The sequence below is a fragment of the Trichoderma virens genome (assembly GCF_000170995.1).
Source record: "Trichoderma virens Gv29-8 chromosome Unknown TRIVIscaffold_4, whole genome shotgun sequence".
In the NCBI taxonomy this organism is placed as follows: domain Eukaryota; kingdom Fungi; phylum Ascomycota; class Sordariomycetes; order Hypocreales; family Hypocreaceae; genus Trichoderma; species Trichoderma virens.
The window spans coordinates 1,133,440-1,161,423 of record NW_014013745.1 but is presented as its reverse complement, the minus strand read 5'-3'; the positions used below and the strand labels follow the sequence as shown (position 1 = coordinate 1,161,423).

Sequence of the window (27,984 nt, the reverse complement as noted above, 5' to 3'; positions counted from 1 at the left end):
AGTGGGAAGCACACAGCCTCGTCACATCGATGTTTCGTATTTTAGACGGAGTGACATGAGGGTTCTTGGAGGGGCGATGAGGGGCCAATTGAGAGGAGTTCTGGGGCACGTTTTGGGGTAGTTTTGGAGATGGGCGGTTCATATTAGTGATATGGGTTCCGGTGTACAGTATATACAGTACTGCTGGGTATGCTGTGTATATTAAGGGGAAAAAGAAGAGTGAACATTATCAAGCGTTGTTTAATCAAAGTAGGTATCTATGTAGTATTTCACTCCGCGTAACTACTCGTACATCACACAACAAATAACCTCGTTGATCATCTGACAAAACCCTCGCAACCAGCAGTCCGCTGTTAGAGCCTCACCTCTACGATCTGCAGAAAATCGCCTTAGGGGCACATCTGCTGCAGTTTCAGCGCGTCTCCACTGCTGACGTCTCGAGGCGCAGTTCTGGCACTGCCAAAATGCACAGCAGGGATCCGCCAAAAGATTGTCGCTAGCAGTTTCCGATAGGGGGCCCTTTTTTTCCCTATCAGACTTGACCAGCATTGCGTTTTTCTCTCATGCAACACCTTTCTTCTTTCTCTTGGGTCGCTTCTCTCACTCGCTGAAGCAGGACGCGACTTTTATTTTATCTTATTTTTCTCTGTGTTTTATTCCTAGGGTTGATCTGGAGACTAGATTTTCCTTCGTATCATAAATGCTCCGCTAGTACTTTATGATTTAAACTTTTTTCTCTTTTTCTTGTCTCCTTCTCGTCTCTCCCTTGCACTCGTTCTATACATATTCACTTTCATATCCTTCATTTCATTTCATTTCTTTTTTAAGGAATTGCATCATATATGTTCATATTGCATATCTTCTAGTCTGTTCATATACCGCCAAGACTAGTATCTGGAAGCTTAACAACGACTTGGCGTATGTACAAGGGGATCCCTTAAGCGACTTCATCCCTCGACTTTTGATAACTGACAAGGGGAACCTAGAGGGGCGACATATCAAAGACAGACGGCTAAACAGAATCACAATGCGCTTTTCACTGTCTCACGTCCTGGCCGGTGCCCTGATGGGCATTGCCGGCGTCTCGGCCATCCCCCAGCAAGCATCGTCTGCCGTATCCTCAACTTCAACCTCATCGCCATCGCCATCACAAACTTCATCTTCGGACCAGTCACTGGTCTGCAACAACTCGCCCGTGCTATGTGACCGCCATTACAACGACATCACTTACATGGGAGCCCACGACAGCGCCTTTCTAAGAGACGCAAGCACCGGCAACTCCATCGCCGGCAACCAGTACCTCAACGCCACGCTGGCTCTAGATGCTGGCCTTCGTCTTCTGCAGGCGCAAGTTCACAACGAGAATGGCACTCTTCACCTGTGTCACACCTCATGCGGTCTCCTGGATGCCGGGCCGCTGGAAAACTGGCTGGCAGCCATCAACGATTGGGTCGTTGGCCATCCCTCGGACGTCATCACCATCTTGCTGGTCAACTCGGATGAGGTCAACGTCTCTCAGTTTGCAGCCGCTTTCCAGCAGTCGGGCCTTAGCAAGTTTGGCTTCGTTCCGCAGAGTAAGATAGAATGGCCGAGTCTGCGGACCATGATCGCCAACGACACCCGTGTCGTGTCTTTTATCACCAACATCGACGCGTCTTCTGCAGCGCCCTACCTCCTACCCGAGTTCGATTACGTCTTCGAGACGCCCTTTACCGTTGTTCAGCTTGACGGCTTTAACTGCACCGTTGATCGGCCTTCTAACGCCGGCACTGCCTCGGAAGCCTTTGGATCGGGCTTCATGGGACTCATCAACCACTTCAAGGACCAGGAAATCACGGCGGGCCTCATCATCCCCGATACGGACAACATTCTCCTCGTCAACAGTGCCAACACCACCACGACGGGAAACCTGGGTCTCCACATCCAGCAGTGCAACTCTCAGTGGAACCACCGCCCCAGCTTCGTCCTCGTTGATTTCTGGGACCAAGGCTCGACGGTCAAGGCCGCGGACAACAGCAACGGCATTAACCAGGTCACCGGTAGAACCAACGCCACCAACAACAGCTCGAGCGACTCCTCAGCAGATGGAACAAACCAGGCTCGCGAATTTGGCACGGGGGCCTTGATTGCCTTTCTCGCGGCGACGCTGCTGATGATTTAAGGGGCTGATTACATGCTTGGCTCAATATAAGCTCAGCTGAATACGAGAACGGGGGGGAAATAAAACAAAATAAAACATCGACCCATTTATTCTTCTCGAGGCACGCTGCATTTGGCATTTTAGCGAGGCGTTTTTTAAAGGCAATCTAGATTGCGATACATGGGGTTTCTTTTCTTTTCTTTTCGATATTTTTTTGAGAGAAAGAGAGGGGGAAAACAATATTTCTTCTTGCGGGGACTATAGATATTATCTTGAACATTTCTTGAGTTTTGTATACCTTCCTTTAGGCATTGGCTCTATTCGCCGACCAATTGAATATTTCTATCTTGATGAAGAGACTCTTGCATCTCACATGCTGCCATCTTGTGATAATGAGTGCAAAGTGCCATGCCTAGCATATAATTTCATGTGATGCTTTTTTATATGAAATGCCGTTGAAAAGGTAATTTTAATCAATCCAGTATACCAGCTCGCTATATCCATTGATATACTCTTTTCATGTCGGTGGTTTCGAATTCTGTAGACATACATGCCATCGACCTATTCCCAGCACGCATACATGTATATACTGTGATACCCGGCAATACCCGCTAAAAAAGCACCCATATTACCAAAGCCCCTCCACCATCACGCCCCAATTTCGCCTCATCTTATCAAACACCTCTACAAAAGAGGATTCAAGAGAACTCATCGAATGCAGCGCCTTTCTCCCCGATTCTACAGCGCCTCAAGGCACATCTACGCATCTTCGTTCCGCCGAGCATTTCGCACTACTGCGGCAGCTATGGACTACGCTTCGATTCCGACGCCGGCTTCGTGCTATGCGGATTTCTGCTTGATTCCCGTTCGTCTACTACTACTTCTTCTTCTTTCTTTTTTGTGTGTTTGTTGTGTAAAATGTACGTTGTTTTTTCTGATGGATGTATACATAGGTTGGCACGGGCAGTGTTTCCGTGGCGGAAGAAGTTGCGCAGGTTCAGCGTGTTCTCAAGGCGAGTGGGCTGAAGTACACGATGCACTCTGCGGGAACGACGGTTGGTGAGTTTTTTTTTTTCACCTTTGATGGGTTGAGAGAAGATGTTAGATATTAGAAAGAAGAAGAGGCAGTGAGCTAATGCTTTTCCGGTGTAGAGGGGAGCTGGGAGGATGTCATGACGGTGATTGGCAAGGCGCACTCGGCGGTTCATGAGAAGGGGGTTGTGAGAGTTCAGTCGTCGATGAGGGTTGGATCGAGGTGAGTTTTCGGGGTTGATGAAATGGAGACGTGTCATTTGTGGGCTTTGCTGACGATTCTTTGGGACAGGACGGATAAGAAGCAGACTGCCGAGGACAAGGTCAAGAGGGTAGAGGATTTGTTGAACCAGGACAGCAAATGAGGACGCTATACAAGGTTGCAATTTGACTTCACGGGCTGTGACACAAAATCATGGATGACATTAATGTGAGTGTTAATTACTACCTGGTACTTTTCCCTTGCCTTCAGTATGAATCCCTCGCCGATCTTTTGAGTCATTGCAACCCAAACTTGCCGGTGCCCGAACCTCAACCCATTGAGAAAACAAGAAATGAACAAAAAGATTCCAGTATCACATAGTACACATTACTTGTACAAATTACAACGTTCTCACATTTCTCCCCCATGCGTCACCTCAAAAAAATGCCGCCATGTCGTGCCATCGTACACACACACACACACATCTGCTATCGCTATCTCTATCCTCGCATAGTCATCCTCTTCTGTGACTTGCGCATCTCCTTCTCCCTCTCCTTCTCGAGATACTTCTTCTGTGCCTTGGCATCCAGGCCCTTGAGGTCGGCGTCGCGCTTTGCCTTCTTGGCCTTTTCCTTCTCAATCTGGCGCTCCTCGTTCTTCTCCTCCTCAATCGCCTTCTTGAGCTGGGCAATCATGGCCTCACGAGTAGCACGCACCCTCTTGAGAACCTCGGGCCGGAAATGGGCGTCCTTGACAAGAGCGTCGGGGATGCGAAGGAATTGCTCAAACAGGGGCAAGAACTGGTCATAGTTGTTGTTGGACGGGAGACGGTACTTGAGGAACACTCGCTTGCGCGGCGCAGTCTCTTCGAGGCGAGTGGGCTTCTCAATGGGCTGGTCAGAGATGATGATGTAGTCGAACGCGTCGCCGGCCTTGCTGACGGCTTCAATCAGCTCAGGGGTAAGGAAGGCATCGGTAATCTCGGCGTTCTCGCTCATAATGGTCAGCCAGTTAGGCAGCTTGGAGTTGTCCTTGGTAGCGGTCAGAGAGACGTCGTAGCGATCATCGCGCAGCTTCTGCATGCTGGACTTGTTGACAATGGCCCAGACAAAGCCGTCAAAGGTGCTCTTGCTATCCTTGGGGCGACCTTCAACTCCGCCGGCCGAAGGAGGGAGAGTGAGCTCCTCCTTGCCATCAAAGGGGTAGATGGTTGCCTCTACAACCTCCTGGGGAGCGGGAAAGGTATCGGTGACCAGGGACAGTCCATGCTCGATGTAGTGCATGAACGGGTTGAATCGCTTGGCAAGGGTGATCTTAACATCCATAAAGGCAACGTTCTGGCGGCCGGTGGCATACGAGGCAAATTCGAAGAGCGACTTCTCCTTGATGAAGGACTGGGGGTCAAAGTCGGCGTCGAGCGTGGGCACGCCCCGGAAGCCGACAGAGGCGAACTCTTTCTTCATGACGGGGGCATGAGCCTTGATCCATGCCCTCGCCTTGGAGCGGTTTGCGCGCGTGCCAAAGATGTGGAACAGGAAGATGATGGCCGAGATAACGAGGATGATACCCTCGGGCTTGAACTCGGACAGCGAGTGGCGCTCATGGATGTTGTACCACTTGGTCCAGACCACTTCGCCCGTGGGCTGTGAGGCCGACCCGGTCAGCGTCGAAGCTTCGGGCACGGCTTCGGGGACGGCATCAGGAGCTCCGACAAAGTCGGCAAAGTCTAGTCAATAAGGTCAGCTCTTGGCCATGGCTTCTCTCGAGGCATCGCGTGGCCCGTCCAAAGCGGCCAGCAGCACAGGCGCAAAGCAAGCAATTGGAGGCGCAACAAAGGAAACGGAAAACGGAAAACGTACCAGAGTCTGGCTTGGCGGCAGCAGGCTGCTCTGGCTTTGCGCCTCCAAAGATGTTCTTGAGGACGTCGGCCATGGCGGATGACGGGTCAATGGCTTGAGGTTGGAGGAGGAGAAGATGGAGATGGCGATTGAGCCAACGTGGAATCTTTGCGGAGGTTTCTCGAAGGCTAGGCTGAGTGGGGTCCTGCTTCTCTGGGCTTCCTCCTAGCCTTGTCTGTGGTTGGTTGAGCGCCTCCACGCCTAATATGAGCGTTGATAAGGACGAGGACGAGAGCAGCACTTTAATTGACAAGATGATGATGATGATGATGATGGATCAGAATTGGTTAGTAGAAGCATTGAGCCAATGGGTCATGATTTGTCCAATTCGGCGTTCTTCAACTGCCAGATGCTCGCCTCGCCCGTGCACCATCACCCAGAGCTTAGCTTTCCCCAACACAAGTCTACCGCCCACTGCATTAGCACTACTACTTGGGGTAGCACGCTGGAATTATCGCCAACTAGCGTCTATTACTAAGGCCACGGACCAGATTGCTTGTTCTGTCCTGGCCTCCTGTTGCCAACACAGCCGGCACAATGCATTGGCATCTGCTTAACTGGCGGATGAGAGAAGATGAAATAAAATCATCTAGATATGGAATTGAGCTTCAAAATGCCCTGGCCCTGTCTCGTGTGAACACATATGACGTTGCGTCGTCGTGCTGTGGACCATTCCGGCTGACTAACACAGAGACCCCTGAGCTGTTGCCTGGCCAACGTTGGGACTGACGGTAGTAATCTTCAAGCCTAACGTGGGCATCAAGATTATTAAGTTAAACTTCCAAATCAGCATCCGGACAAAGGCGTAAGAGTAGAGGAATATGATCAAAGATGCGACGCGCAACAACCACCCGACAATATGGCAAGCAGTCCAAGAAATCCAACGCTGAACGGATGTTTGCAGAACTGGTCCAGGCTCCAGTTCGAGAGGCCCCAGCAAAGCAAGAAGCAAAGCAAAATGCAAAGCCACTTGACGATCAAATTGTTCCTTTGACCAAAAGGCTATCTGAAGTAACAATTTTAGAGAGTCCCACACGTCAGGCCAAACCAAGGAGAGTTTCAAAGAAAGATGCATCGATTGTGGAAGACGAGTTCGAGGAACCCGATGTCATTGAGCTCAAGCGAGATTCTGTTCAGGGGCTCAAGCCACCTACCATTAAAAAAGACGCTGCGGCGAAAAAGATTCAAGTAGTAGAGGACAAAGTTGGCATACACAAAAAGGATGAACCTAGAGAGAAGAGGACACGCACGAGCAAGCGCATTTCTCCGAATAAGAATGAATCCTCGTTGCGAGTTCTCACATGGGGCGATGTCTGCCCTCCAGGAGACCAGATCGTCAAGATTGCCGAGGCCTCATCCGCAGAGGTATATCGAATTACCAACAAACGAGGCACAAGCATCATCAAGGCCATTCGACTACCATCACCAATCAAGGCCCTAACAAAGACACAAGTGGCATCTGGCCTCATTGACGAGGAGCCGCATTCAGAGAGCGATGTCGACAATGAATTGCAGATTTCCGAGTGGCTCTCTGACATTCCGGGATTCGCCGTTTACAAAGAGCGGTACATTGTCCAGGGCAAGACGACGAGTGAGCTTCTCGAAACGCATCAAACAGTCCAGAAGAAGATGAAGAGGGAAGATCCGGGTAGGGCGCAGTATTACCCGTCACCGAGCCGGTACTTGGATGATACCAAGTTCCTGGTAGTGGAGCTTGGGGACGCAGGCAAATCTCTGGAAAACTGGCAATTGGACAGCACGGATCAATTATGGGACATTTTTCTATTGGAGGCGATTGCATTGGCCAGGGCCGAAGAAGTTGCCATGTTCGAGGTATGTATCTGTTCGTTTTTATTTCTTCACTTTTCCATCCCTTTTATTACACCTCATCTCTGGTTATCATCAATGGTAACACAATCCTGACTCATGGCAGCATCGCGATCTGCACGAGGGTAATCTCTGTGTTAAGCAGGCTCGCCCTCCCAAGAAGAGGGATCCCAACGCAGATGGGTTCTTTGGCTATTCGGGTCTTGAAATCACAATCCTGGACTACGGCCTCTCGCGAGCCGAAGACCTAACAAACGACGATTCTACACCCATTGTATACGACCTAGAGAGAGATCTCAGCTTATTTACTAGCACCTACAACCCGCAGTGTAAAGTCTATCGGCAGATGAGGTCCTTCTTGCTTCGAGCTGACCGAGAATGGCTTCCCCCAGAAGCTCACCACGTTCCGTATGCCAAGGGTATTGATGGACCGCTTTCTTGGGACGCATATGCCCCGTACACGAATGTGCTTTGGCTGGCTTATACCTACGAATACATGGTGGACCACTTCGAAGGCAGTAAGAAAGAGCTTACAAAATTCAAGAAGGACACGGCAGAACTATGGAAATATTTGAATCCGGACGCTCCGAAAGATGTGCCTTCTTTTGGATGTGCCGCCGATGTAGCCTGCTTTGCGTTGGATGCTGGCTGGATACGAGAAGAAGAGCTTCTGGGAGCATCAACCTCTGTGATAGATCGGGAGGACAGCATCATTGTTACGAGGAATGCAGCGAATGTCGAGGTGTCGCCGCGGAGATCACGGAGGCGGCGTGAGGCTTGACAAGTCAGTATGCATGACTTCCAATTGCTTGCCGGAAAGGCAGCAAGATAATATGTATGATGATATAAGGCTATATGTACAGTAGAGGCGTTTTTTTTGGAGGTGGTTTGTCTTTTCCAGGTATAGAGGTTGGCTCATGATACTACGAAGCTTACGAATATGTTGTCGGATTCACACCAGCATGACGAGTTAGTTCAAGCTTGGCATAATTGAATAACCACGACTAAGTAACTACCATTACTATGTACTCGAATCTGACGAAATGATTCACATGCTGCAAAACATCAATCAACCTTGATCGTGCATTCACCCCCGCCGGCCGAGACGGGCGACCCCATGACGCGGAGGCCCCTACATAAAATGAGTGGCTGCACAGAAGCTGCCACTGCATATCGCGGGTTTCTCGAAAGGGCTCTTCATCTCCGGAATTGGCCCATGGATCCTTGCTAGAGGAGATCAGATGTTGGCCTGCCATGTAGATCGGGTAGCGGAGGTTAGCGCGGTACCTGGCGCGCCATACAACGGCCTGTGGTGGCTGGGGTAGCGCATAGCAGCCGCCATCATCAGCTGGCCTCGGTTGACCTTCTCAGCTTGCTCCCGACTTGTGGAACCTCTCCCTTCTGGAGGTGCCGAGGCTAAAAGCTGGGCCATTCCACTGGCTGAGAAAAAGCTGGTCTGCCCACCGACCAGCCGCAAGTGGTTGCAGGTCATTTTGGTCGCGACTTTTGCCAACATCAACAAGACTGCTCAACTGCTCAACAGCTGAAATCATCCCGTATTAGTAGCACAGCTGACGTCTCGTCTCCTCTCGTTTTGCCTCCTTTTCTTCTCATCCCCTTTCTTCATTGACTAGGGCCGAATCTTTCTTGCAAGGCGCGCATGGCATAGGGATAGTCATCGCCTTTGCTTGCGCTTGCTGCTCTTTCTCTCTGTTTCTCTCACTCTCACTCTCACACACTCTCTCTCTTGTTTACCATTTGGCACTCAGCCCTAACTGCCGCCATCGCAAACTCCGCCATCTCCGCCACCTCTTTTTTCCTTCTCCGACTCGTCGCGTTCGTCAAGTGCTCGCCATGGCGTACGGGGGCTCTTATACCGCCAATTTCAACCCGGCAGTGTCGAGCAACGAGTCCTTTGGAAGCGGCCTTCTCGCCTCGTCCATCTCCTCCCTGTCGTCATCCGGATCCAAGCGCATCTCGCCCGTGTCCAAGACATACCGCCAGGCTTCGACCTTGTTCCTGACGCGTCGACTGCCCGAAGCTCTCAGCACGCTACGTCCGATCATCACTCCCCCCAACTCGGCCGACGATGGCGAGCCAGCCCCAGTGACCAAGTCCTCGCGAGGGACCAGAGTCAAAGTCTGGAGTCTATACTTGACTCTTCTAAATGCCATTGTTGAGCTGGAGCCTGAGGAGGGCAAAGACGCCTTTGGCAATCAGGAGTGGAGAGCGCTGTGCACCAAAGTCCGAGATGGATCCATCTGGGAGGAGGTTGTCAAGAATGGATACCACGGCATAGAAGGAGATGTTGATGCCGATGTGGTGATAAACTTGTGAGTCGGAACTGCTCTTTCTGTGCCGCACACTCCTAATACAGTCACTAACCCGCATGGTGATGATAGGGCGACACTATTGCTTGCACATGCCCGTGATCAGGCCCTGAATCAAAAGATGCTGGAAAACTATCTGGCCTCGTCAAACATTCCCAATCTTGATTTGAATGACTTCACGGCACCATCGCGTCGCTACCAGTCCCCTGCCAGAAGGGCCAATGGCGCGAATACCCCTGGAGATCTCAACTCCCGAGTCAAGCTTCTGGAGCTTTATACTCTCCATGTTCTTCCCCAAAACAACGAGTGGGACTATGCTCGCGAATTTATCAATGTCAGCGCTGTGCTCGATGAGGAGCGCAGAGAGGCTTTCCTGCAAGCCTTACAAAGCCTGCAGGAGGAGCAAGAAGAGCAGGAGCGGCTGGAGCGGGAAGAGCGCCAGCGTCAAGAGGAACAACTACAGAGAGACATTGCTGAGGCAAAGCGGCTAAAGGCTGAGAATGAAGAGAAGGAGCGGAAACGACTCGAAGAAGAACGGCAAAGCCGAGAGATCAGCGAGGGCGACTACGGCATCGAACAGACTCCAAGCTATAGCGGAGTAGGGACAGCTGAGCGACCTGGATCACCCCGAAACAACGTCACACGCCCGAATGGAAAATCACGATCCAAGGCCACGTCTGCGGCTGGATCCATGACCATTGCAGCCCGGGCTACCTTGATCCTGACCCGATTCCGGCAGGTGTTTGAGAGTCTTGCGAGCTCTGTTAAAGGCAACCCTACCGTAATCATGAGACTGTTGGTCTTCACCATGGGACTACTTATCATGCTGGGCCACAAAGCCACACGACAGCGTCTCGAGCAAATGCTGGGAGCGTCTTGGGCAAAGATTGCGGCAACAGTGGGAATGGGAACCAAAGTCAGTTATATTTAAAAGACGACGGTTTGCCGGGATTGTACACCATATATATTTATAATTTTCCTTTGTATCACTTTTCTTTTCTCTGTGCATTGAGATGGAGTTTATTGTTGGATAGCTAGCTGATATTGGCTGTACTGCGGTGCAACGTCCTCGCGGACACGATAATTTTATGATGAACATGCCTTTCTTAGCTCTAAATTATATCAATCTTCAAAAGGGTCTAGAACTAGGTCGTGTGGACGAATATCGTCGCCATTTGTACTCATAATTAATTGCCAGAACAGAGAAAAAATAGATCAAAACCACAAATAGACTGCCAAAAGATGTCCGGTATTTACGCCGTCATACTCCAATCCCCCGTATACACACATGATTTCAAAGATGCATTGAAAAGGGTTCTCGTGTGATTCTCCACTGCCGTACTGCCCAATCCCGGGCCACAGCTGTGTTAGTAATTTGCTTGCCGATTCGTTTTCTTTTGGTAGAATAACTGCATTTCACGAGTAGGTTAGCATACGTACATTCAATCGCGAAAAAAACTCTCGCACGTGACAGGGTAAAGAGGGAAACATACGTCTGTCCTTGAACTGCCCAGATTTATAATCTTGGGACATCCATCACGGTCCTTTTCTAGGCGGGTGCACTCGTAGCAGTAAAAGGCATCTGAGATGCCCTCACCGCCGCAGACAACGCACTTGTTCTGGTAGTTGCCGAAGCTGCACTCGTCACAGATGCGGACGAGGGTCGTGGGGCGGACGTAGGAGTCGCAGACAGGGCATTTGCCGTCGCATTTGTCGCAGAGGCGGCCGATGGCGATGCCGGATTGCTTGCGGCACATGACGAGATCGCTGGATTGGAGAGGAGTGGTTAGCTGAGGACGGCAGAAGGGGCAGCAGCAGAGACAGAGGGAACTTACGGATGATGGCGAGACATGGTGGGCAAGGGGAGCTCGAGATACAGTGGACGTTGCTGAGTTGAAAAAGAAGAAAAGACAGCGGAAGCTGGAAAAGGACGAACGATAACTTTTAATGCGCTACAGGTCCAAGATTCCAGAGGCTAGACATGCAAGGGCCGAGTCGTGTGGATTTCTCATCAGCCTTGCAGTGACGTTGAAGAGGAAACGAGAGGCGAAAACAGCTGCTTAGCCAATCACGCGCTACGACAGCTCTCTGGTGGGGGCCGAATCTGTCGAGGAACCTTCACCGAGACAGCTTTCTTACTCAGCCTTGACAACTTCCACAGCCTCAGCCAATTGTTTTGCGCCAGTACCAGCCTTGGCTCTGGTTTATCATGTCATTCATGGCTACGCAACTTTGATGAGGTAACTTTGCATCAGCACGACAAATGGCTACGATGGGGGAGTCGGAGACGTAAGTGTGGGTTGATCCTCATTCTCGCAGGTTTGGAATCTGACAGGCAGCTGTTTCAAGGGTGGCATCGAAGCCAACTGATGAGGACCTTCCAGCGCCAGACAAGGCGCCAGATGCATCTCTCAAGAGAAAAGCGGAAGACGATGGCCCCGAGGACGATTCTCCCAAGCGTGCGAGGCACAACGATGACGATGACGCTGCTGCGGCTTCGAGGCGGCAATCATCACCTACTCACGATCACGACCGCGGCGACGATGACAAGGAGGTTGCATCAGCCGCGACCCAAGATCGGCGGAAACAGGCGATGCAGGAGGAGAAGAAGCGGGGGAAGCGACTGTTTGGCGGCTTGATGAGTACCCTGAGCCAGACATCTAACACGTCTCAGCAGCAGAAGCGGCGACAAGAAATTGAGCGCCGGCAGCAAGATCGCATGCAGAAGCAAAAGGCCGAAGATGACCAGAAGAGAGCTGAGAAGCTGGAGAAGCTGCATCTAGTACGAATGGCGGAACAAATTGTGTTTGACGAAGAAGTGGTATGGAGAAGACACAAGCCTTGTCCTGTGGGGGAGAGATTGATGCTAATTCGGGAATCAATATAGATGAAGAAGAAACACGAAAAACGGCTGGCCATGGCAAGGTTCTTACGGACCAGGGCGGAGCCCGCAATTGTATGCATCACCATCGATCTAACCATCATCTATTGGAGATGTACGCTAACGTTGGGCCATGGACAGTTCTACCTTCCATGGAAAACCACGCCAGCACAGAAAGATACCATCGATGACCAGATCCAGAGGGCGAAAGCCACAGTGAACAAGGAGGTGGAGCAATTCAAGGCTCGAAAACAGCGGCATATTGAGCGGTATGGCCCCCCAACGAGGCAAACAAGCGTGACCCCTGATGAACCTGCTACGACGAGAGCGCCGGAGCGCGAGAGCCCTATCCGAAGCCCGCATCACAGCGCCGATAAGCCACACGTACAGGAGCGAAGAGTGTCCCAAGACATGCACAGGGGGCATCACGATGAATCTGGTGATGACCTGGAGGAGGCTGAGGAGGACATGGTGATTTACTGACCGGCGCGAACCATATGATCCCCCCCTGTTCCTTTTTGTTTTTCAAACTGCTGGAGGCCATGTGATACCTTGCTCTTTTTCAGATGTGATTATTCTTAATTCCAGTTCTATTCAGCTACACTATGGGATGGAGTCGCTGGTTGCTATAGGGAGGCTACAAAATGTGTATTGTGTATTGTAGGTAGAGACCAAGACAGACAGGCATAGCATAACGTCATGTGAAAACTGGCGCCTGGGCTCAAAGCAGCCTTTTCAAGAGATGAGCTGCCATGAGTTGCATTGAAGGGCACGTACTATAAGAATCTGGACATGACCGGTAGAGTAGAATGCAATTGAGGCTCGAATCGAACAGATGCATTATTGCCTACTCAGTATGTAGGTATTTGCTACTTACTGCATTAGTCGGTGCTGCTACCTTCGGGTTTCTAACTACAGTATATCTCTTTTGAATTATAGGTAATCACAAACCCTTCTACTTATGGATAAAACCCTTTATGTAAAGTGACGTGATTCCTACTATTTGCGGACGCTGCCGTGCCGTGTCAGAATTTCGTCTGGAGGCGTCTTGATTAGGCTTAGAAGTCCGTGGCCATTTGGAATATGCCCGCGAATGTTTCAGGTACGGAGTACGGTAAGCAACGATACAGTGCGGTAAGCAATTACTACTTTGAGGCACGGTAAACATACATACCACATGCAGGTTTACACAGCATCTCAAGACTGATCTTAACACTTAACAATCCATAATATATTGATCGACGCACAATTGGCCGCGTCAAATGAGCTGCCGCGGTGGTTCGTCCCCTGTTCTGATTACCTGTGTTGCAAGTAGGTAGTTAATTGATCAATCCCTTTCAGAAGGCCCCGCAGCTGATCGGTCATGGCCGCTGACCGAGGCTCGTGGGGTGTGTCTTGGTGTTGGACACAATGTTTCAATTGAAACGTATACATTGCGGTTGGCCGTGCGTTTATTACATTTAGCTAGAATTGAAGCCTCCCGATGTCTAAACAAGTAGTCAATTGTATTTTGACTCTGTGTTAAGCCTAGGCTTTAGGTAGCCGCTAAGCGTGTAAGTCAACAGGCGTCGTAGTACAGGAGCCCCTCATTGCTTTGCATGACCCGAGGTATGTTTTTGTCTGTTACACATAACCAATTCAACTTGATACCCCCTTTTGTTTTCCTACTCAGTGTAACTTTTTTTTTCTTCTCTTCTACACAACTTTGATTCTACTCTCTATAATTTTAGTTCCACTTTATAGCAACTCTAATTTTAACAATGCGGCCCCGCAAGTATAGCAAGATGGATACCAGCAAGCTGAAGCCGCATGACCCTCGTGTCAAGTACGAGACCAAGCTGGTCCGCGGCAAGACATACTCTTACATCCTCGGTGAGCCCGAGGGCCCCAAGGTCGACACCATTGTCCTTGTTCACGGCTGGCCCGATCTCGCCTTCGGATGGCGCCATCAGATCCCCTACTTGATGTCCCTGGGCTACCAGGTCGTTGCGCCCAACATGCTTGGCTACGCCGGCACCGACGCCCCCGAGGACCTCAAGCACTACAGCTATAAGAGCGTCTCTGACGATCTCGCCGAGCTGGCTCGTCACTTTGTTGGCCAAGATGGCCAGATCGTTCTTGGCGGCCACGACTGGGGCGGTGCGGTAGTCTGGCGAACAGCCTTCTACCACCCCAAGCTGGTCAAGGCTGTCTTCTCTGTCTGCACTCCAGCGGCCCCCATGACCACCGAGTACACCCCCCTCGAGGTCATCATCGGCGCGGGACGCCTGCAGAACTTCAAGTACCAACTGCAGCTCAAGGAAACCTTCGTCCAAGACCACGTCACTGGCAAGGACAAGCTCCGCCAGTTCTTCAAAGCCATATACTATGGCCAAGGCCCCAACAGGGAGGTCGCCTTCAACATGGAGCACGGCCTCATCATCGAGAACCTGGATCTCATCCAAGACCCCCCTCTGCTGGACGCCGCCGAGCTGGAGTACTACGTCGAGCAGTACTCGCTGCAAAAGGCCCCCGAGCTGCGTGGCCCTCTCAACTGGTACCGAACACGCGAGATCAACGCCAAGGAGGAGATCGCGCTGGGCAAGACCAACCCGCCCAGGAAGTTGGAGCAGCCCGCGCTCTTCATTGCCGCGTCCAAAGATACCGCTCTACCGCCGGCCATGTCTCAGGGCATGGAGGCAGGCTTTAAGGATCTGACCCGGGGCGAGGTCGATGCTACCCATTGGGCGTTGACGCAGGCCGGCCCTGAGGTTAACGAGCTCATTTCAAACTGGCTGACCAAGGTCAACAGCGCTCCCAAGCTGTAAGATGGGAGGGCTTGGTTTGCATTGAGCGAGATGTGAAAAGAAAAGAAAGAAAAAATTAGTAGAAAATCTATGAGCTGAGCTGACATTATGTCATTCATCTGTGTTTTATGTAGGACACGATTACTGAATGTTGGATTAATTAGTAGGTAGCTATATTGATTTATCTACAGAAGTATCAGTAGAGACTCCCTTGAAGCGGAGTTGCTATTGATGTTTTCCCACTCCAGCTATGCCGTACATGTTATTTCGAGTTGCCGCGTAGCACTTTGAGAGTAATTTCATCTGCAATGTGGGAATTGGAGGGGCCTGAAGAGTGATTGTTTGGACAATGCTGATATACACATCCAGAAAAGGTATGTCGCTTGGGGCGATACGAGTGCGCACATAAGCGTTTGGGTGAGATTTGCTCACCGCTCCTCAGAATGTTCCGTTTTGATGTGACGTGCTGAGTCTGGTTCCTGCGTCAAAGGTGACGGCTTACCTTGCCATCTACTCCGTATAGGCGATGCTTTTATTTCAACGTGTTTTTGTAGGCATCAACTGTTGGGGCTTTTGAGGTGGATTTCTTGTTTGGTTTTCCACACATAGGGCAAGCTATTCGATGGTAATGTGAGCCTGGATACGTGATCTTCCTGGAAAGTGGGACGTAGTAGAAAGGGACTTACAGTCTGTTTGGTAGGCGCACTTTTGGCAATAAGAATGGCCTTGTGTGATTTTGGTTTTGCATTTAGTACACGAGCTATCTCAATGTCAGTCGAGGCGCATGCTACTAGGTAGACCCAGAATTGTATACACACCTTGAGTACTGTGCGTATGGGTTCTTCGCTGCCTTTGATAGCAGCTTACTCTGGGGACTCGTTAGCAACCATCTAAAATCGAGGGCTAGACTTGTCTTTGTTTCCTTTGTACCTTTGACACTCCGGTATTACCCAGAGTGGCTGATTTGGAGCCGCTCGCCTTGGTGCTGGCCGGTGATCCGTAGTACATCTCACTCTTTTTCTTGACCTCGGGGGTCGCGAGCTTTGTGCTCTTTTGGAGCTTCAAACACTTACCGCAGACCATGGCTGTTTTGGTATGTGACGGGTCTGCTCGAGCTCGAGTCTGTTAGAGGAAATGTATGGCCGATGGGATCACTCTGGCTCAGCGTCTCAATTCTCCTTTCAGCCCGCGGTTGTGAACGGTGGGGCAGCCTTGTAGATTCGATGTTTGATGAAGCTTGTTTGTTTGATGCCTGTGGCAAGGCTGAGATCAGACGGCAGCCGAACTCGGTACTCCGTACAATTTGCCGCCGCGGCACTGTTTGAATTCCAAGGGTGACGAAACCGACCGTGGCAAAGTATCCTCAATTTAGCTCTGGCATTCAACAAGGTACCTCGCCAGCAGAAATGCGGTGGAGAGAGACTTGTCGCAAAGGAGACAACGCTCAGGGGAACCCGAGCTGGAACGTGGGCCCGCTAAGTTCTCCCAGGCGTCTGTTTGCGAGGCTACAGGCGCTGCAGCAGCAGTTAACACGGCCCCCTTTCAGGCCACTTGGCGGAGAGCATCAGACCCGACGTCTCGTATCAAAAATCCCAGGGAGGGGGAGAGGAGACAGATGCTGTTAGATTAGACATTGATCCGTGCTCAATGCTATTCTTATTACTACTCCGTCAGCTGCCAGCAAAAGAACTGTCGAGTTGAGCTCCAGGATCGTCCTAGGCCTCAACTGCGCCTCTACCTGCTGCCGCTGCAAGGCCAATCACTCACTGCCAGTGAGCTGACGTACTGCCCCGAGCCTCGACGCTACAGGTGCGAATTAGCGGGTTGCGCGCCGAAACGAGGCTGTGCAGGGGAACCTTCAACGGACCACAGCAGCGGTCTTACGGAGCAGACCCTGCCCTATCGATATCGCGGGACCAGGTGTCAACCCGATTTCAAGCTTGCTCGCTTTGCGAGTCAACATACGAGTACAGCCACCACGCCGCCAGTTTCGTTTCAGAACCTGCACAGTCCTGTAACAACCACCTACACCCCGAACAAAACAACAAAACCCGCCATCGATCCCGCATGCGTTGCCCTTCCGACATCTCGATCGCCTAACCATCACTTGTCCTCCGGCATGGCTGGACGACACCCCATAGGAGGCCATGGCGGGCCCTCGAATAACGACGACCTGCTGCTCGACCTGGACAACGAGCAGCCCATATACAGCGCGGGGCAGCGGTCGGCCTTGAACGACGACGACCTGGCGCGAGCGTACGAACACGATCAGGATCCGCAGAGCCGACCGTCGGTGTCCTACGATGATTTTGTCGGCGCCGAGCCCTCATATCCTCCCCCGGGTCGCTCTGCCGGAGCGCAGATTGCGCAGCCGTCAGAGCGGTCGGGGCCGTATCACACGCATCAATTCAGCCAGTCCTCGGACCTCGACAACTACCCGCGCTACGCCGACGACTTCGACGACGACGAGATGTATTACCAGCATGGCGGCGCTGCAGGTGCGGGGCCATCGTCAGCTGCTAGGGACAATGCGAGAACCCGGAACAGCGTGCTGACTCTGGGAGGAGGCTTCTTTGGCAAGCTGAAGCATAAGCTCGGCATGGGCCAGGGCTATTCGGAGATGGACCTGCCCTTGACCGAGCCGGGCCACGATCGAGGCGGTCCGATGGGGGGCTCGCAGCAACAGCAACCGCCCAAGGCGAAGAAGTCGGGCAACTTCAAGTTTGGCTTTGGCCGGGGTAAGCCAGATCCCGCGAGCCTGGGACCAAGAATCATCCACCTCAACAACCCCCCCGCCAATGCCGCCAACAAGTACGTCGGCAACCATATCTCGACCGCAAAGTACAATGTCGCCACCTTTCTGCCCAAGTTTCTCTTTGAGCAGTTCTCCAAGGTTGCCAATATCTTCTTCCTGTTTACGGCTGCGCTGCAGCAGATCCCTGGATTGTCGCCCACGAACAAGTATACAACGATCGGACCTTTGGCTGTGGTGCTTTTGGTTTCTGCTGGTAAGGAATTGGTGGAGGACTACCGGAGAAGAGTGGCAGACAATGCTCTCAACACCTCCATGGCGCGAGTTTTACGGGGCTCATCTTTTACGGAAGCGAAATGGAATACTGTAGCCGTGGGCGATGTGGTCAGGGTTGAGTCCGAGGAGCCATTTCCAGCTGATTTGGTGCTATTGTCAAGTTCCGAACCCGAAGGTCTCTGTTATATCGAAACGGCAAATCTGGATGGTGAGACCAACTTGAAGATTAAGCAGGCCCTTCCAGAGACGTCGACACTTGTATCCCCTAGTGAAGTGAGCCGACTGGGTGGTCGCATCAAGTCGGAGCAGCCCAACAGCAGTCTGTATACGTACGAAGCGACGCTGATCATGCAAGCTGGTGGAGGGGAGAAGGAATTGGCGCTGAACCCCGAGCAGCTGCTCCTTCGAGGTGCCACTTTGAGAAACACCCCCTGGATTCACGGCATAGTCGTCTTCACCGGCCACGAGACCAAGCTGATGCGAAACGCCACGGCGACGCCAATCAAGCGAACCAAGGTCGAGAGGCAGCTCAACTGGCTCGTGCTCATGCTGGTCGGCATGCTGTTGGTGCTTAGCGTCATCAGTACCGTTGGAGACCTGATTATGCGCGGCGCCACTGGCGACTCGCTTTCGTATCTCTATCTGGACAAAATCGACAGCGCTGGAACAGCAGCCTCGACTTTTTTCAAGGACATGGTTACGTACTGGGTACTCTTCTCTGCCTTGGTGCCAATCTCTCTCTTCGTCACGGTGGAGCTGGTCAAGTATTGGCACGGAATCCTTATCAACGACGATCTCGACATGTACTATGACAAGACTGATACTCCGGCCACCTGCCGAACTTCGAGCTTGGTTGAAGAGCTCGGCATGGTTGAGTATGTATTCTCGGACAAGACTGGTACGCTCACGTGCAACATGATGGAATTCAAGCAATGCTCCATTGGCGGCATTATGTATGCCGAAGTAGTTCCCGAGGACCGCCGAGCAACCGGTGTGGACGACGAAGAGGCAGCCATTTACGACTTCAAGGCACTCCAGGCCAACTTGACCCAAGGGCACCAGACCGCGGGGATGATTGACCATTTCCTCGCGCTTCTTGCTACCTGCCACACGGTCATCCCTGAGACGGACGAAAAAGGCCAGATTAAATACCAGGCTGCCTCCCCCGATGAAGGTGCCCTAGTAGCCGGAGCTGTCACCATGGGCTACAAATTCACTGCGCGAAAGCCCAAGTCTGTCATCATCGAAGCTAATGGACGAGAAATGGAATACGAGCTGTTGGCCGTCTGCGAATTCAACTCGACCCGTAAGCGAATGTCTGCCATTTTCCGCTGTCCTGATGGAAAGATTCGAGTCTACTGCAAGGGTGCCGATACTGTCATTCTGGAACGCCTCAACGACCAAAACCCTCACGTCGAAGTCACCCTGCGACACCTCGAGGAGTATGCATCGGAGGGTCTGCGAACGCTTTGCTTGGCTATGCGTGAAGTACCGGAACAAGAGTACCTAGAGTGGCGCCAAATCTTCGACACCGCGGCAACGACCGTGGGCGGCAATCGAGCGGACGAACTGGACAAAGCTGCCGAGATTATCGAACATGATTTCTACCTGCTTGGTGCCACGGCTATCGAGGATCGTCTCCAAGATGGCGTACCGGAGACTATTCACACCCTGCAACAGGCCAACATCAAGGTCTGGGTTCTGACTGGAGATCGACAGGAAACGGCCATCAACATTGGCATGAGTTGCAAACTTCTCAGCGAAGACATGATGCTTCTGATTGTCAACGAGGAATCGGCAGCCGCAACTCGCGACAACATCCAGAAGAAGCTCGATGCCATTAGGACGCAGGGCGACGGTACTATCGAAATGGAATCCCTGGCGCTAGTCATTGATGGAAAATCTCTCACGTATGCGCTGGAAAAGGATCTGGAGAAATTGTTCCTCGACCTCGCCATCATGTGCAAGGCCGTCATCTGCTGTCGTGTGTCGCCGCTGCAAAAGGCTCTGGTCGTCAAGCTGGTCAAGAAGTACCAGAAGCAGTCGATTCTTCTCGCTATCGGCGACGGAGCAAACGACGTTTCCATGATCCAGGCGGCGCACATTGGCGTTGGTATCAGCGGTGTTGAAGGTCTGCAGGCTGCACGAAGCGCCGACGTGGCCATTGGCCAGTTTAGGTATCTTCGGAAACTGCTGCTTGTCCACGGTGCATGGAGCTACCAGCGAGTGAGCAAGACTATTCTATTTTCCTTTTACAAGAACATTGCCCTATATTTGACGCAGTTTTGGTACACGTTCCAGAACGTCTTTTCCGGCCAGGTCATTTACGAATCATGGACCTTGTCCTTCTACAACGTCTTCTACACCGTTCTCCCGCCGCTGGCCATTGGTATTTTGGATCAGTTCATCTCTGCTCGGTTGCTCGATCGCTACCCTCAGCTTTACATGATGGGCCAGCAGAATTCCGCGTTCAAGCTGAAGGTGTTTGCGCAGTGGATTGCCAACGCCATCTACCACTCCATTGTCCTTTACATCTTTGCTGAGCTCATCTGGTACAGCGATGTGATTGATAACCAAGGGCAGACTGACGGCCACTGGGTGTGGGGAACGGCCCTCTACGGATCTGTCCTTCTCACTGTTCTGGGTAAGGCAGCGCTGGTAACCAACAACTGGACCAAGTACCATGTGATGGCCATCCCCGGCAGCATGGTCATCTGGTGGGTGTTTATTGCCGTTTACGGTACCGTCGCGCCCAAGGTCAAGATCTCAACCGAATATTATGGCGTTATACCCAAGCTGTACAGCAGCCCAATCTTCTGGCTGCAGATGTTTGTCCTTGCGTTGCTATGTCTGTCACGAGACATTGCCTGGAAATACGCCAAGCGAATGTACTGGCCGCAGACATACCACCACATTCAGGAGATTCAAAAGTACAATATTCAAGACTACCGGCCTAGGTATGTACACAGCACAGCACAGCCGCCTCCTTGCCCCCTTAATCTGGCGATTTTCGATAGAGCCGCGACGCTAACTTTGTATCAATAGGATGGAGCAATTCCAGAAAGCCATCCGCAAGGTTCGGCAGGTGCAGCGTATGCGTAAGCAGCGTGGCTATGCCTTTTCGCAGGCCGATGAGAGCCAGACGCGCGTGCTTCAGGCATACGATACGACAAAGCACCGTGGCCGGTACGGAGAAATGGCCAGCTCAAGACCAATAGACGGGATATAAAAACAAAAAAGAACAAGTTGTTTCAGGATGGTTGTAATGATTTTTTCTTTCTCTTTACGTCATGTCATAAAGGAGTGAGTGGGTGCTATTTTTAGGGGGGAAAAAGGGCAGTGGCATAAAGGTGGTGGCCACGTCGATGCGTCCTTTTTTTGTGACGACTTAAAGCCAGATGAAGCTATGATGCCCCTTGCTCTTTTCTTTTTTTTGTTCCCTCGAGACTAGCTATTATGCCATATATGATGTCTTCGTCCAGGTTGGCTGTGCTTTGCTTTGTTTTCTCTCTCATCTTGAGCTTTTTACATCACCTATCTTGGCATGGCACTGCAAGGAGTGGGAGGGCGCGAATGATGTGGAAATAAAAAAGGCTGCTTTGCCTGTGTTGTACGGAGTTGGAATTATGCTACTGGGGTGGTGTTTGCGCTTTTGTGTTATTTATGTTACAAGAAAAGAAAAGTAGTGAGAGGATTGGTAGTGTAGAGCAAATGATATTGGGAAACGATGGCAACTATTTGAAGAGAGAGAAGAAATGTGACTTGTGAATGATGAAAAGAGAAATAAGTTTGCTGCTTCAAGTGCTTGAGTAAGCCCATGCGGGTGTTTGGTCCTATGAAGAAGGTATGCCTGGTATGATAAACTCGACCCACGACTATATGAGGATATATTCGCGATATATAAAGGAGGGTTTGCATTGGTGAGTTCCTAAGGACACTATAGGTCCAACGCTTCGTGGCAAGCCGATCAATAGCGGGCAGACAAGGCATAACTTGAGAGAGACTTGTAATCAGCTCTGCCGAATTAATAAAGCAGAGCACCATTCGCATGATACGGAGCCGTAAACCCCCAAGCAATCCAAATTAGGCAAACAGTCCCAGATCGAGGATTACGGATTTGGAAGTCGGGAACTATTTTGTTCGTCACTGTACTATAAATTTAAATTTACTCCCAATCTATAGAGGGCATATTTGCTACTCTATACAATCTTGATCCCTTGAATGAAGCGTCCAGATACGCAGAAGCGGCTTCTTGTTGTTGACGGTCACGGTAGCCATTACATGGACAATGTTATGTGGAAGTGTCATCGCAATTATCAAGGAAGGGACTTTGTGCCACAATGTTAATATCTTCTTTGCTTCCGCATTCTTGAACAAATAATTTTAGAGGTCCTTCTTGTTGTTTACAGAAGACTAGCACTTTCACTATTCAGGGCACTAGTCAGAGTAATAAGGTTCCGATACTTGTAATATTGTGCTTCTAACAAGAGTAAGCAATTGCTATACGGTTGCATAGACCATTTTGTAATGATAATAACTCACTCAACGCCGTGAACACCAATGGTCACAAAGGCATCGCCAACTGTCGTGGTTCGTAGGAAATCCTCATTTCCTTGTCGTGTAACTAGTCGAGGCCGGTTGCCCCAATAATTATACACTCGGTAGCCACCAGTTCTCTGCGGAATCATCTTAAATTGTTCCGCCGGCTCGAAGTTGTCCCATTTGCAACATAAATAGCCATGTGCCGGATTCGCGCCAAGACAATGGCCGGTTGCGACATTGACAAATGTAAGTCTATTCTCAATGTGTGGATCCAGTCGCCATTTCTGGTTGCGACTGTCGTCAAATTCTCTCAAGTTAAGATCCTCTCCATTGATGGCGGTCAGGACACTATTTGTGTTGAAGATAGACAGTACGTAGACTTGCCCAGGGCATAATTCATCGCTTCCATTGCCGAGAAGCATGGTGAACAGTGGTAACACAACTTGTTTATTTGCGGGCGATTGAAAGAGGAGCAAGGGATAAGAGGCTATAACATGGAATTTTATGACTTTTTCTCTTCATTTATATATCATTATTAATTCAAGCCAAAAAGGCAAAATACTACGTTCCGTTATATTTATATTGTTTGCATGCAAGCCAGCCACCGTGATATAGAATCCCCTTATGATAGGCAGAACAGTAATTTATACTGCATATTAACTCCCAACAGAGAGTGCCATCTCTTTTGTAAGGAGGAGGTCTTATTGCGGGGCTGTGGCCTCCTATAGCAGGACTCACTACTACACCATTACTCCTCCTCCTCCCTTTGTGGATGGTTATGTGTGTATCGAATTGTAATAGTATGCGTGTGTTGCAGTGCAATGTTCTAACCGTTTTAAACCAAGCAAACAAGCAGACATGAGTGCCACGTTTCAAATAGAACATGAATGCGTTGGTATACACCCGTAATCCTGCGGCGCAACACATGACGCTCGACAACAGCTCACCAGACCAAAAAAGTCACACGAAAGGACAGCCAGTCAATCTATACGAAACTCGCCGCCTCATCACCATTTTTCGACGTTCTGGCCAACCGGAGATGCATTCTTTGCATCACCTCTGATTTAGACTTTTAAGCATTCTCTGTGATACCTGGGTAGTTCGCTTGAGCACAGAGTTGGTTCAAGGAGCACAGAGTTGGTTCAAGGAGCACAAAGTTGGTTCAAGGAGCACAAAGTTGGTTCAAGCAGCACAAGATGCACGAAATACGCCGTGTCGCCAAGTCTAGATGGCGCGATGCTGCATACGCCACTCATGTATTTACGTACGATAGGAGCACCCCTTTGCTTCGAAAACAAAAGAGAGAGGCAGAGGCAGAGAGATAGAGACACATGCAACGCTTCATGCACTTATGCGCCGCCAACTGGCCGCCACCAGCATCTCCTGCTTTCCCAGCTCCGAAGGCAGGTCTTAACGTTGTGCCGTGTTGCACCAAAGGTTGCTCAGTGGCGACTTGGAATAAACGGTACCATCTCACAGATGAGAGGAGTGCTCACAGCTACGCAACCAACCAGAGATTAAGAGGATCCCGGGATAACGAGACGAAAACAAAACCATCATTGTGTGAATAAACTCCCAATAACAGCAGCGCCAATCATACCTCTTCAATTCTAATACTAGCATCTCATCTCACACCGACCAACGAAAACGAACAAGACAGGTAACTTACACTACAAAGCATCGGCCCGTACCCGTACAAGGTACCCAGTAATAGATACTAGGTACAAACTCTCCTCGTATCTCACACACACTGCATCCCTCTTCCGAGCCGCTGCATCCAGAAACGCAGGTCCCTTTCCCTAAATCCCTACCGACATGCAACGCAAAGGGCATATGCAATGCAAAAGAGAGATACTCCAACCCTGCAGATGGAACAACGGATAAGAAACCTACGCAAAAAACGCTTATCGGGCTGCTCGCAGCGACTTTTTGGTGTGTAAGGGGAGTGACTTTGTACTTTGTACCGCCCGTCCATGATAAGCACAGAAACCCGGAAGCAGCTTTACGGCACCTTATCTAGGCGCCTTATCTGGTATCTGCGACTTATCTCCCTGGTATCTCTGCATGTAACAAACACGTACCTTGTAATCTTTAGGGAGTACCTCTGATGCCCGGTATATACATACGGCACATTAGTAATTTACGTATAAAAGCCAGATAGGCAGATATAAATAGCAGTTGAAGCGTGAATGGAATACGAAACGCTCGGGATAAGCGCCGACTTCGCCGACACGCTGAATCCCAGCTGCTCGATTTGGTCCAAGGGATTCAGCCGAGTTGTATTATTAATTTATATTTATTGATTTATTTGATTTCATGGGTTCTGTCTACCCCAAGAGATGCATACTTTCAGCCACTGCCAAGTGCAGCCTTTTGCCCTCTCCGTCTTTTGTATATAATATAATATGTATAATAATAATGCCCTCGTAAAGGCGCCGCCAAATCATCATCCAAATATACCATGCCGTGCTTTATATCTAATCCATGTGATATGTAATCATCTTGTGCCAAGAGGCAATAAAAAATCTTTATGAAATAAGGGGAGAAAGACGCAAGGAGAAAAAAGAATAGAAGAAAAAAAAAATGAAGATAAGCGTCCGCAAGCGAAGCGAAGCGAGGCGACACTCCAGATGACCTCGGTCGCCCGGGGTCTGCATTGGTGGAATGCAGTCACATACGCGGTGCAAGGTGACAGCGAGAGCGGCTGATAAGAGACTCGGGTTGGGATGTTGAAAAAGCGCCGAGCGAGGGGGAACAATCGTCGTCCAAAGTCGGTAAAGGCCCCGACAAACCCCATCCATGATGGTGACCAACAAACACTAGTAATAATAAACGGTAACATCAAAACTTTTTGTTTCGTTTCTCCCTGAAGAACGCCTGGAATAAAATCAAGTAAAACAATGACCAAATGGCGCGCCAGCGAATGCGCCAGACAGCCGTGGGGGGGCATAAGCAAAGGGGCTGGCTGGATGCTTAGACGGACAGGCGAGACCATTCCACATGTCAGTTGATGGTGGTGACATGTTGCCGTCCACCGCAAGACCCCCTTGCCGTTGGCACCAGGACCCCTGCAACCCCGCAATCGAGTCAAAGCGCCGTTTGGCTAGGCTCTGGCAAAATGCGGAGAGCGCGGTGTGAGTTGCAGCACCATCACGGCATCCTGCGCTGCCAGAGCACCCCCACAGCGCTGGCCAAGGCTCAGACAGTCCGGTGATAGGCCGCCGTGGCCCAGCTGCTGCTAGCCGGCATGCCGTCCGCAAGGGGAGGGGGGAATGAGGCCGCTAGGGGGGTTCGAGGTGGACAGACTGCAGCAGCCAGCGCATGCCTGTGTCCGAAATCACCGAGACAGCATGGGGATGACAAGCTCGATGCTCTTTGGCCGCGAGCTGCTGCCCCCCGGGTTTCGCGATGGCAGTGGTCGGTCCATGGCGCCAGATGCAGAGTCGTGCGAGTAGGTGCCACCATAGCCCAGGTCGTAGGTGCTCGCCGACGAGAAGAGGCCGCTAGTTGAGGGTCGCGTGTACGAGTTGTTGGGGCTGGTAGCTGAGCTGCGGCTGAAGGGCCAGATGCCGCTGCCCGTGGGTGATGGAGGGCTGGGTGGCCTCACGTTGAGGGATCGCAAGGCAGACATGGCAGAGGTGTGGTAGTTGAGCGCGGTGCCTGGGGAGGCCGGGGGAGAGTTGCTGAAGTGCATCGAGCTGGGCCTTGATGGCGAGGCGCGCGGCACAATGTCTCGGGGCTCGGACTTGTCTCCAGGATAGTGAGCGTAGCTGTTGTGCACGGCGCCGTAGTAGCTGTGAACAGAGGCCGCCTGGTGCGAAGACGTGTTTTGGTCAACTCGGCGGCATCTATTGTATCCAACATTGTCAGCGGCGGTCATCAGTAGAAATCGGGGTCTATCAACATACGCATCGGAGCAGTATAAGAACATCTCGTCGTGGGGGACAAACTGCTTCTCGCAGGTCATGCTGTAACAAAAACAAGAGTCAGTAAAACGCCTCGCCGCATCGCAACCAGAACAGGTGTATTCGTATTCATACCAATACTGGGGGAAGCTCTCCCGCTCGTCATTGTCCCAGACTTCGCTGTTGGCCTCCCGGTGGCCTCGCCCGAGCTTCTGGGCATTGGATGGAGTGTGTCGTCGTGTCATGGCTGGTCGCTTGTACTGCGTGGGCGTGGCGGTAACGGCCTTGCGTACGTCTGTTGTAGAAGAGTTGGCAGAGTAAGGTCCGGACTTTCGTCGTTGATGAGGCATTTGCAATGGGAGTTGAAGCAACTAATAAAGGCCCCTAGGCTGGACCAGTCAAGGTGCGCGGGTGAGGTGTTATCCTGGCAGCTCGTGGAACGAGGGGGGTGGAACTACCAGGACGGTCCAAGGCTCGAGAGATAACCGAAAACAAGGTAGCTGCAGGTTGGTGGGAGAATAGACGCTGTGCCCACTTTATATCCTATTGGCAGGCAAATGGCTGTGTGCGACGGGCGGTGCTGGAAAGCGTGCAAGATGATGATGAATAAAAGGAGGCGGTTGTCCACATGCGTGAATGAGAAACCGGATGGGCCTTGTGCCTCGTGTACTCGTAGCAGTTGAGACGGATTGATGGCGGTCACACCGGAGACAAAGGGCGAGCTGATCGACAGGATCCGGTAGATGGAAGGATGCTGCAGATCGATTCGTCGGGCCAGATAATGCTATCCACTTTTGATGCTCAGTTGACAGGAGCAGTCTAAAGGCCAAATATAGGCGTATCGACGGTCAGATGGCCCCAGGTAGCAGGGTGAGATGGATTGGCCGTGGTGTAAGTGGCACGGGATTGTGGTCTAGTGCTGCCGAATGGAGGCGGAGCTGCAGTTGGATGGGTTGAGACGCGTCGATTGGCAAGGCGGAGCTGCAGGATGGAAATGAAGAGAAGAGGTGAGAAGAGCCAGAAAATGTGAGAGGTGAGAGGTGAGAAATGCTGGCGTGTGTGACTCCTTTTGTTGTCGCGGGTTGATTATCTGTATTAATTATACAGTAATGGAGAGCAGCCGAAAGCGGAGACCTGAATCGCAAAGTTTACAGTACCGACGGTGACACACTGTCGACGCCGGGCTCCACAATGTCGCGATGATACCAGGCAACGATGACTCTGTTTTTGTGGGCTCGTTTGCTTGTGTTAAGTTTTTTTTTTCTGGGACTTTGGTTTTGGCAGAAAGACAAAGCGTCTGTGATTGAAAATGTGGGCACGGAAAGCCGGTGATTGGCGGCCTTGAGCTCGGGGGAGAGATTGAAGCTTGGATGAAGGATCAATGGTAGGGCTGGGCTCGCTTGCATGGACTTG

At 51.1% G+C, this 27,984-nt stretch overlaps 12 protein-coding genes across 12 annotated transcripts; 7 read left to right on the top strand and 5 right to left on the bottom strand.

Moving 5' to 3' along the window:
* Positions 1–594: 594 nt before the first annotated feature.
* TRIVIDRAFT_168453 (uncharacterized protein) lies at positions 595–2,493 on the top strand (the record flags this gene model as incomplete). The annotated part of the gene is made up of 2 exons (XM_014103311.1): positions 595–918; positions 987–2,493. One exon carries the CDS (start codon positions 1,028–1,030, stop codon positions 2,159–2,161), a length of 1,134 nt encoding a protein of 377 aa, XP_013958786.1.
* A 452-nt stretch (positions 2,494–2,945) lies between these two features.
* Positions 2,946–3,537, top strand: TRIVIDRAFT_29785 (uncharacterized protein; the record flags this gene model as incomplete). Its single annotated transcript, XM_014103310.1, has 4 exons — positions 2,946–3,005; positions 3,094–3,199; positions 3,293–3,395; positions 3,465–3,537. 4 exons carry the CDS (start codon positions 2,946–2,948, stop codon positions 3,535–3,537), a joined length of 342 nt encoding a protein of 113 aa, XP_013958785.1.
* A 56-nt stretch (positions 3,538–3,593) lies between these two features.
* TRIVIDRAFT_81843 (uncharacterized protein) lies at positions 3,594–5,328 on the bottom strand (the record flags this gene model as incomplete). Its single annotated transcript, XM_014103309.1, has 2 exons — positions 3,594–5,100; positions 5,234–5,328. The coding sequence occupies 2 exons, from the start codon at positions 5,304–5,306 to the stop codon at positions 3,875–3,877; spliced, it is 1,299 nt and encodes a 432-aa protein (XP_013958784.1).
* A 796-nt stretch (positions 5,329–6,124) lies between these two features.
* On the top strand, positions 6,125–7,838 carry TRIVIDRAFT_114758 (uncharacterized protein; the record flags this gene model as incomplete). The annotated part of the gene is made up of 2 exons (XM_014103308.1): positions 6,125–7,105; positions 7,206–7,838. Coding segments are annotated over 2 exons (1,614 nt in total), but the record flags the coding sequence as incomplete, so codon positions are not given.
* A 1,115-nt stretch (positions 7,839–8,953) lies between these two features.
* Positions 8,954–10,360, top strand: TRIVIDRAFT_116982 (uncharacterized protein; the record flags this gene model as incomplete). The annotated part of the gene is made up of 2 exons (XM_014103307.2): positions 8,954–9,432; positions 9,502–10,360. The coding sequence occupies 2 exons, from the start codon at positions 8,954–8,956 to the stop codon at positions 10,358–10,360; spliced, it is 1,338 nt and encodes a 445-aa protein (XP_013958782.1).
* A 160-nt stretch (positions 10,361–10,520) lies between these two features.
* On the bottom strand, positions 10,521–11,375 carry TRIVIDRAFT_84582 (uncharacterized protein; the record flags this gene model as incomplete). The annotated part of the gene is made up of 3 exons (XM_014103306.1): positions 10,521–10,838; positions 10,923–11,196; positions 11,265–11,375. The coding sequence occupies 3 exons, from the start codon at positions 11,279–11,281 to the stop codon at positions 10,797–10,799; spliced, it is 333 nt and encodes a 110-aa protein (XP_013958781.1).
* Positions 11,376–11,692: 317 nt separating this feature from the next.
* On the top strand, positions 11,693–12,793 carry TRIVIDRAFT_220027 (uncharacterized protein; the record flags this gene model as incomplete). The annotated part of the gene is made up of 4 exons (XM_014103305.1): positions 11,693–11,718; positions 11,779–12,250; positions 12,317–12,385; positions 12,452–12,793. The coding sequence occupies 4 exons, from the start codon at positions 11,693–11,695 to the stop codon at positions 12,791–12,793; spliced, it is 909 nt and encodes a 302-aa protein (XP_013958780.1).
* A 1,301-nt stretch (positions 12,794–14,094) lies between these two features.
* TRIVIDRAFT_30486 (uncharacterized protein) lies at positions 14,095–15,117 on the top strand (the record flags this gene model as incomplete). The annotated part of the gene is made up of 1 exon (XM_014103304.1): positions 14,095–15,117. One exon carries the CDS (start codon positions 14,095–14,097, stop codon positions 15,115–15,117), a length of 1,023 nt encoding a protein of 340 aa, XP_013958779.1.
* Positions 15,118–15,628: 511 nt separating this feature from the next.
* On the bottom strand, positions 15,629–16,179 carry TRIVIDRAFT_31039 (uncharacterized protein; the record flags this gene model as incomplete). The annotated part of the gene is made up of 4 exons (XM_014103303.1): positions 15,629–15,711; positions 15,783–15,856; positions 15,915–15,964; positions 16,027–16,179. 4 exons carry the CDS (start codon positions 16,177–16,179, stop codon positions 15,629–15,631), a joined length of 360 nt encoding a protein of 119 aa, XP_013958778.1.
* Positions 16,180–17,215: 1,036 nt separating this feature from the next.
* Positions 17,216–21,872, top strand: TRIVIDRAFT_84579 (uncharacterized protein; the record flags this gene model as incomplete). The annotated part of the gene is made up of 2 exons (XM_014103302.1): positions 17,216–21,081; positions 21,170–21,872. The coding sequence occupies 2 exons, from the start codon at positions 17,216–17,218 to the stop codon at positions 21,351–21,353; spliced, it is 4,050 nt and encodes a 1,349-aa protein (XP_013958777.1).
* Positions 21,873–22,527: 655 nt separating this feature from the next.
* On the bottom strand, positions 22,528–23,088 carry TRIVIDRAFT_61360 (uncharacterized protein; the record flags this gene model as incomplete). Its single annotated transcript, XM_014103301.1, has 2 exons — positions 22,528–22,561; positions 22,667–23,088. 2 exons carry the CDS (start codon positions 23,086–23,088, stop codon positions 22,528–22,530), a joined length of 456 nt encoding a protein of 151 aa, XP_013958776.1.
* A 2,915-nt stretch (positions 23,089–26,003) lies between these two features.
* TRIVIDRAFT_31452 (uncharacterized protein) lies at positions 26,004–26,921 on the bottom strand (the record flags this gene model as incomplete). The annotated part of the gene is made up of 3 exons (XM_014103300.1): positions 26,004–26,514; positions 26,575–26,634; positions 26,707–26,921. The coding sequence occupies 3 exons, from the start codon at positions 26,919–26,921 to the stop codon at positions 26,004–26,006; spliced, it is 786 nt and encodes a 261-aa protein (XP_013958775.1).
* Positions 26,922–27,984: the final 1,063 nt, after the last annotated feature.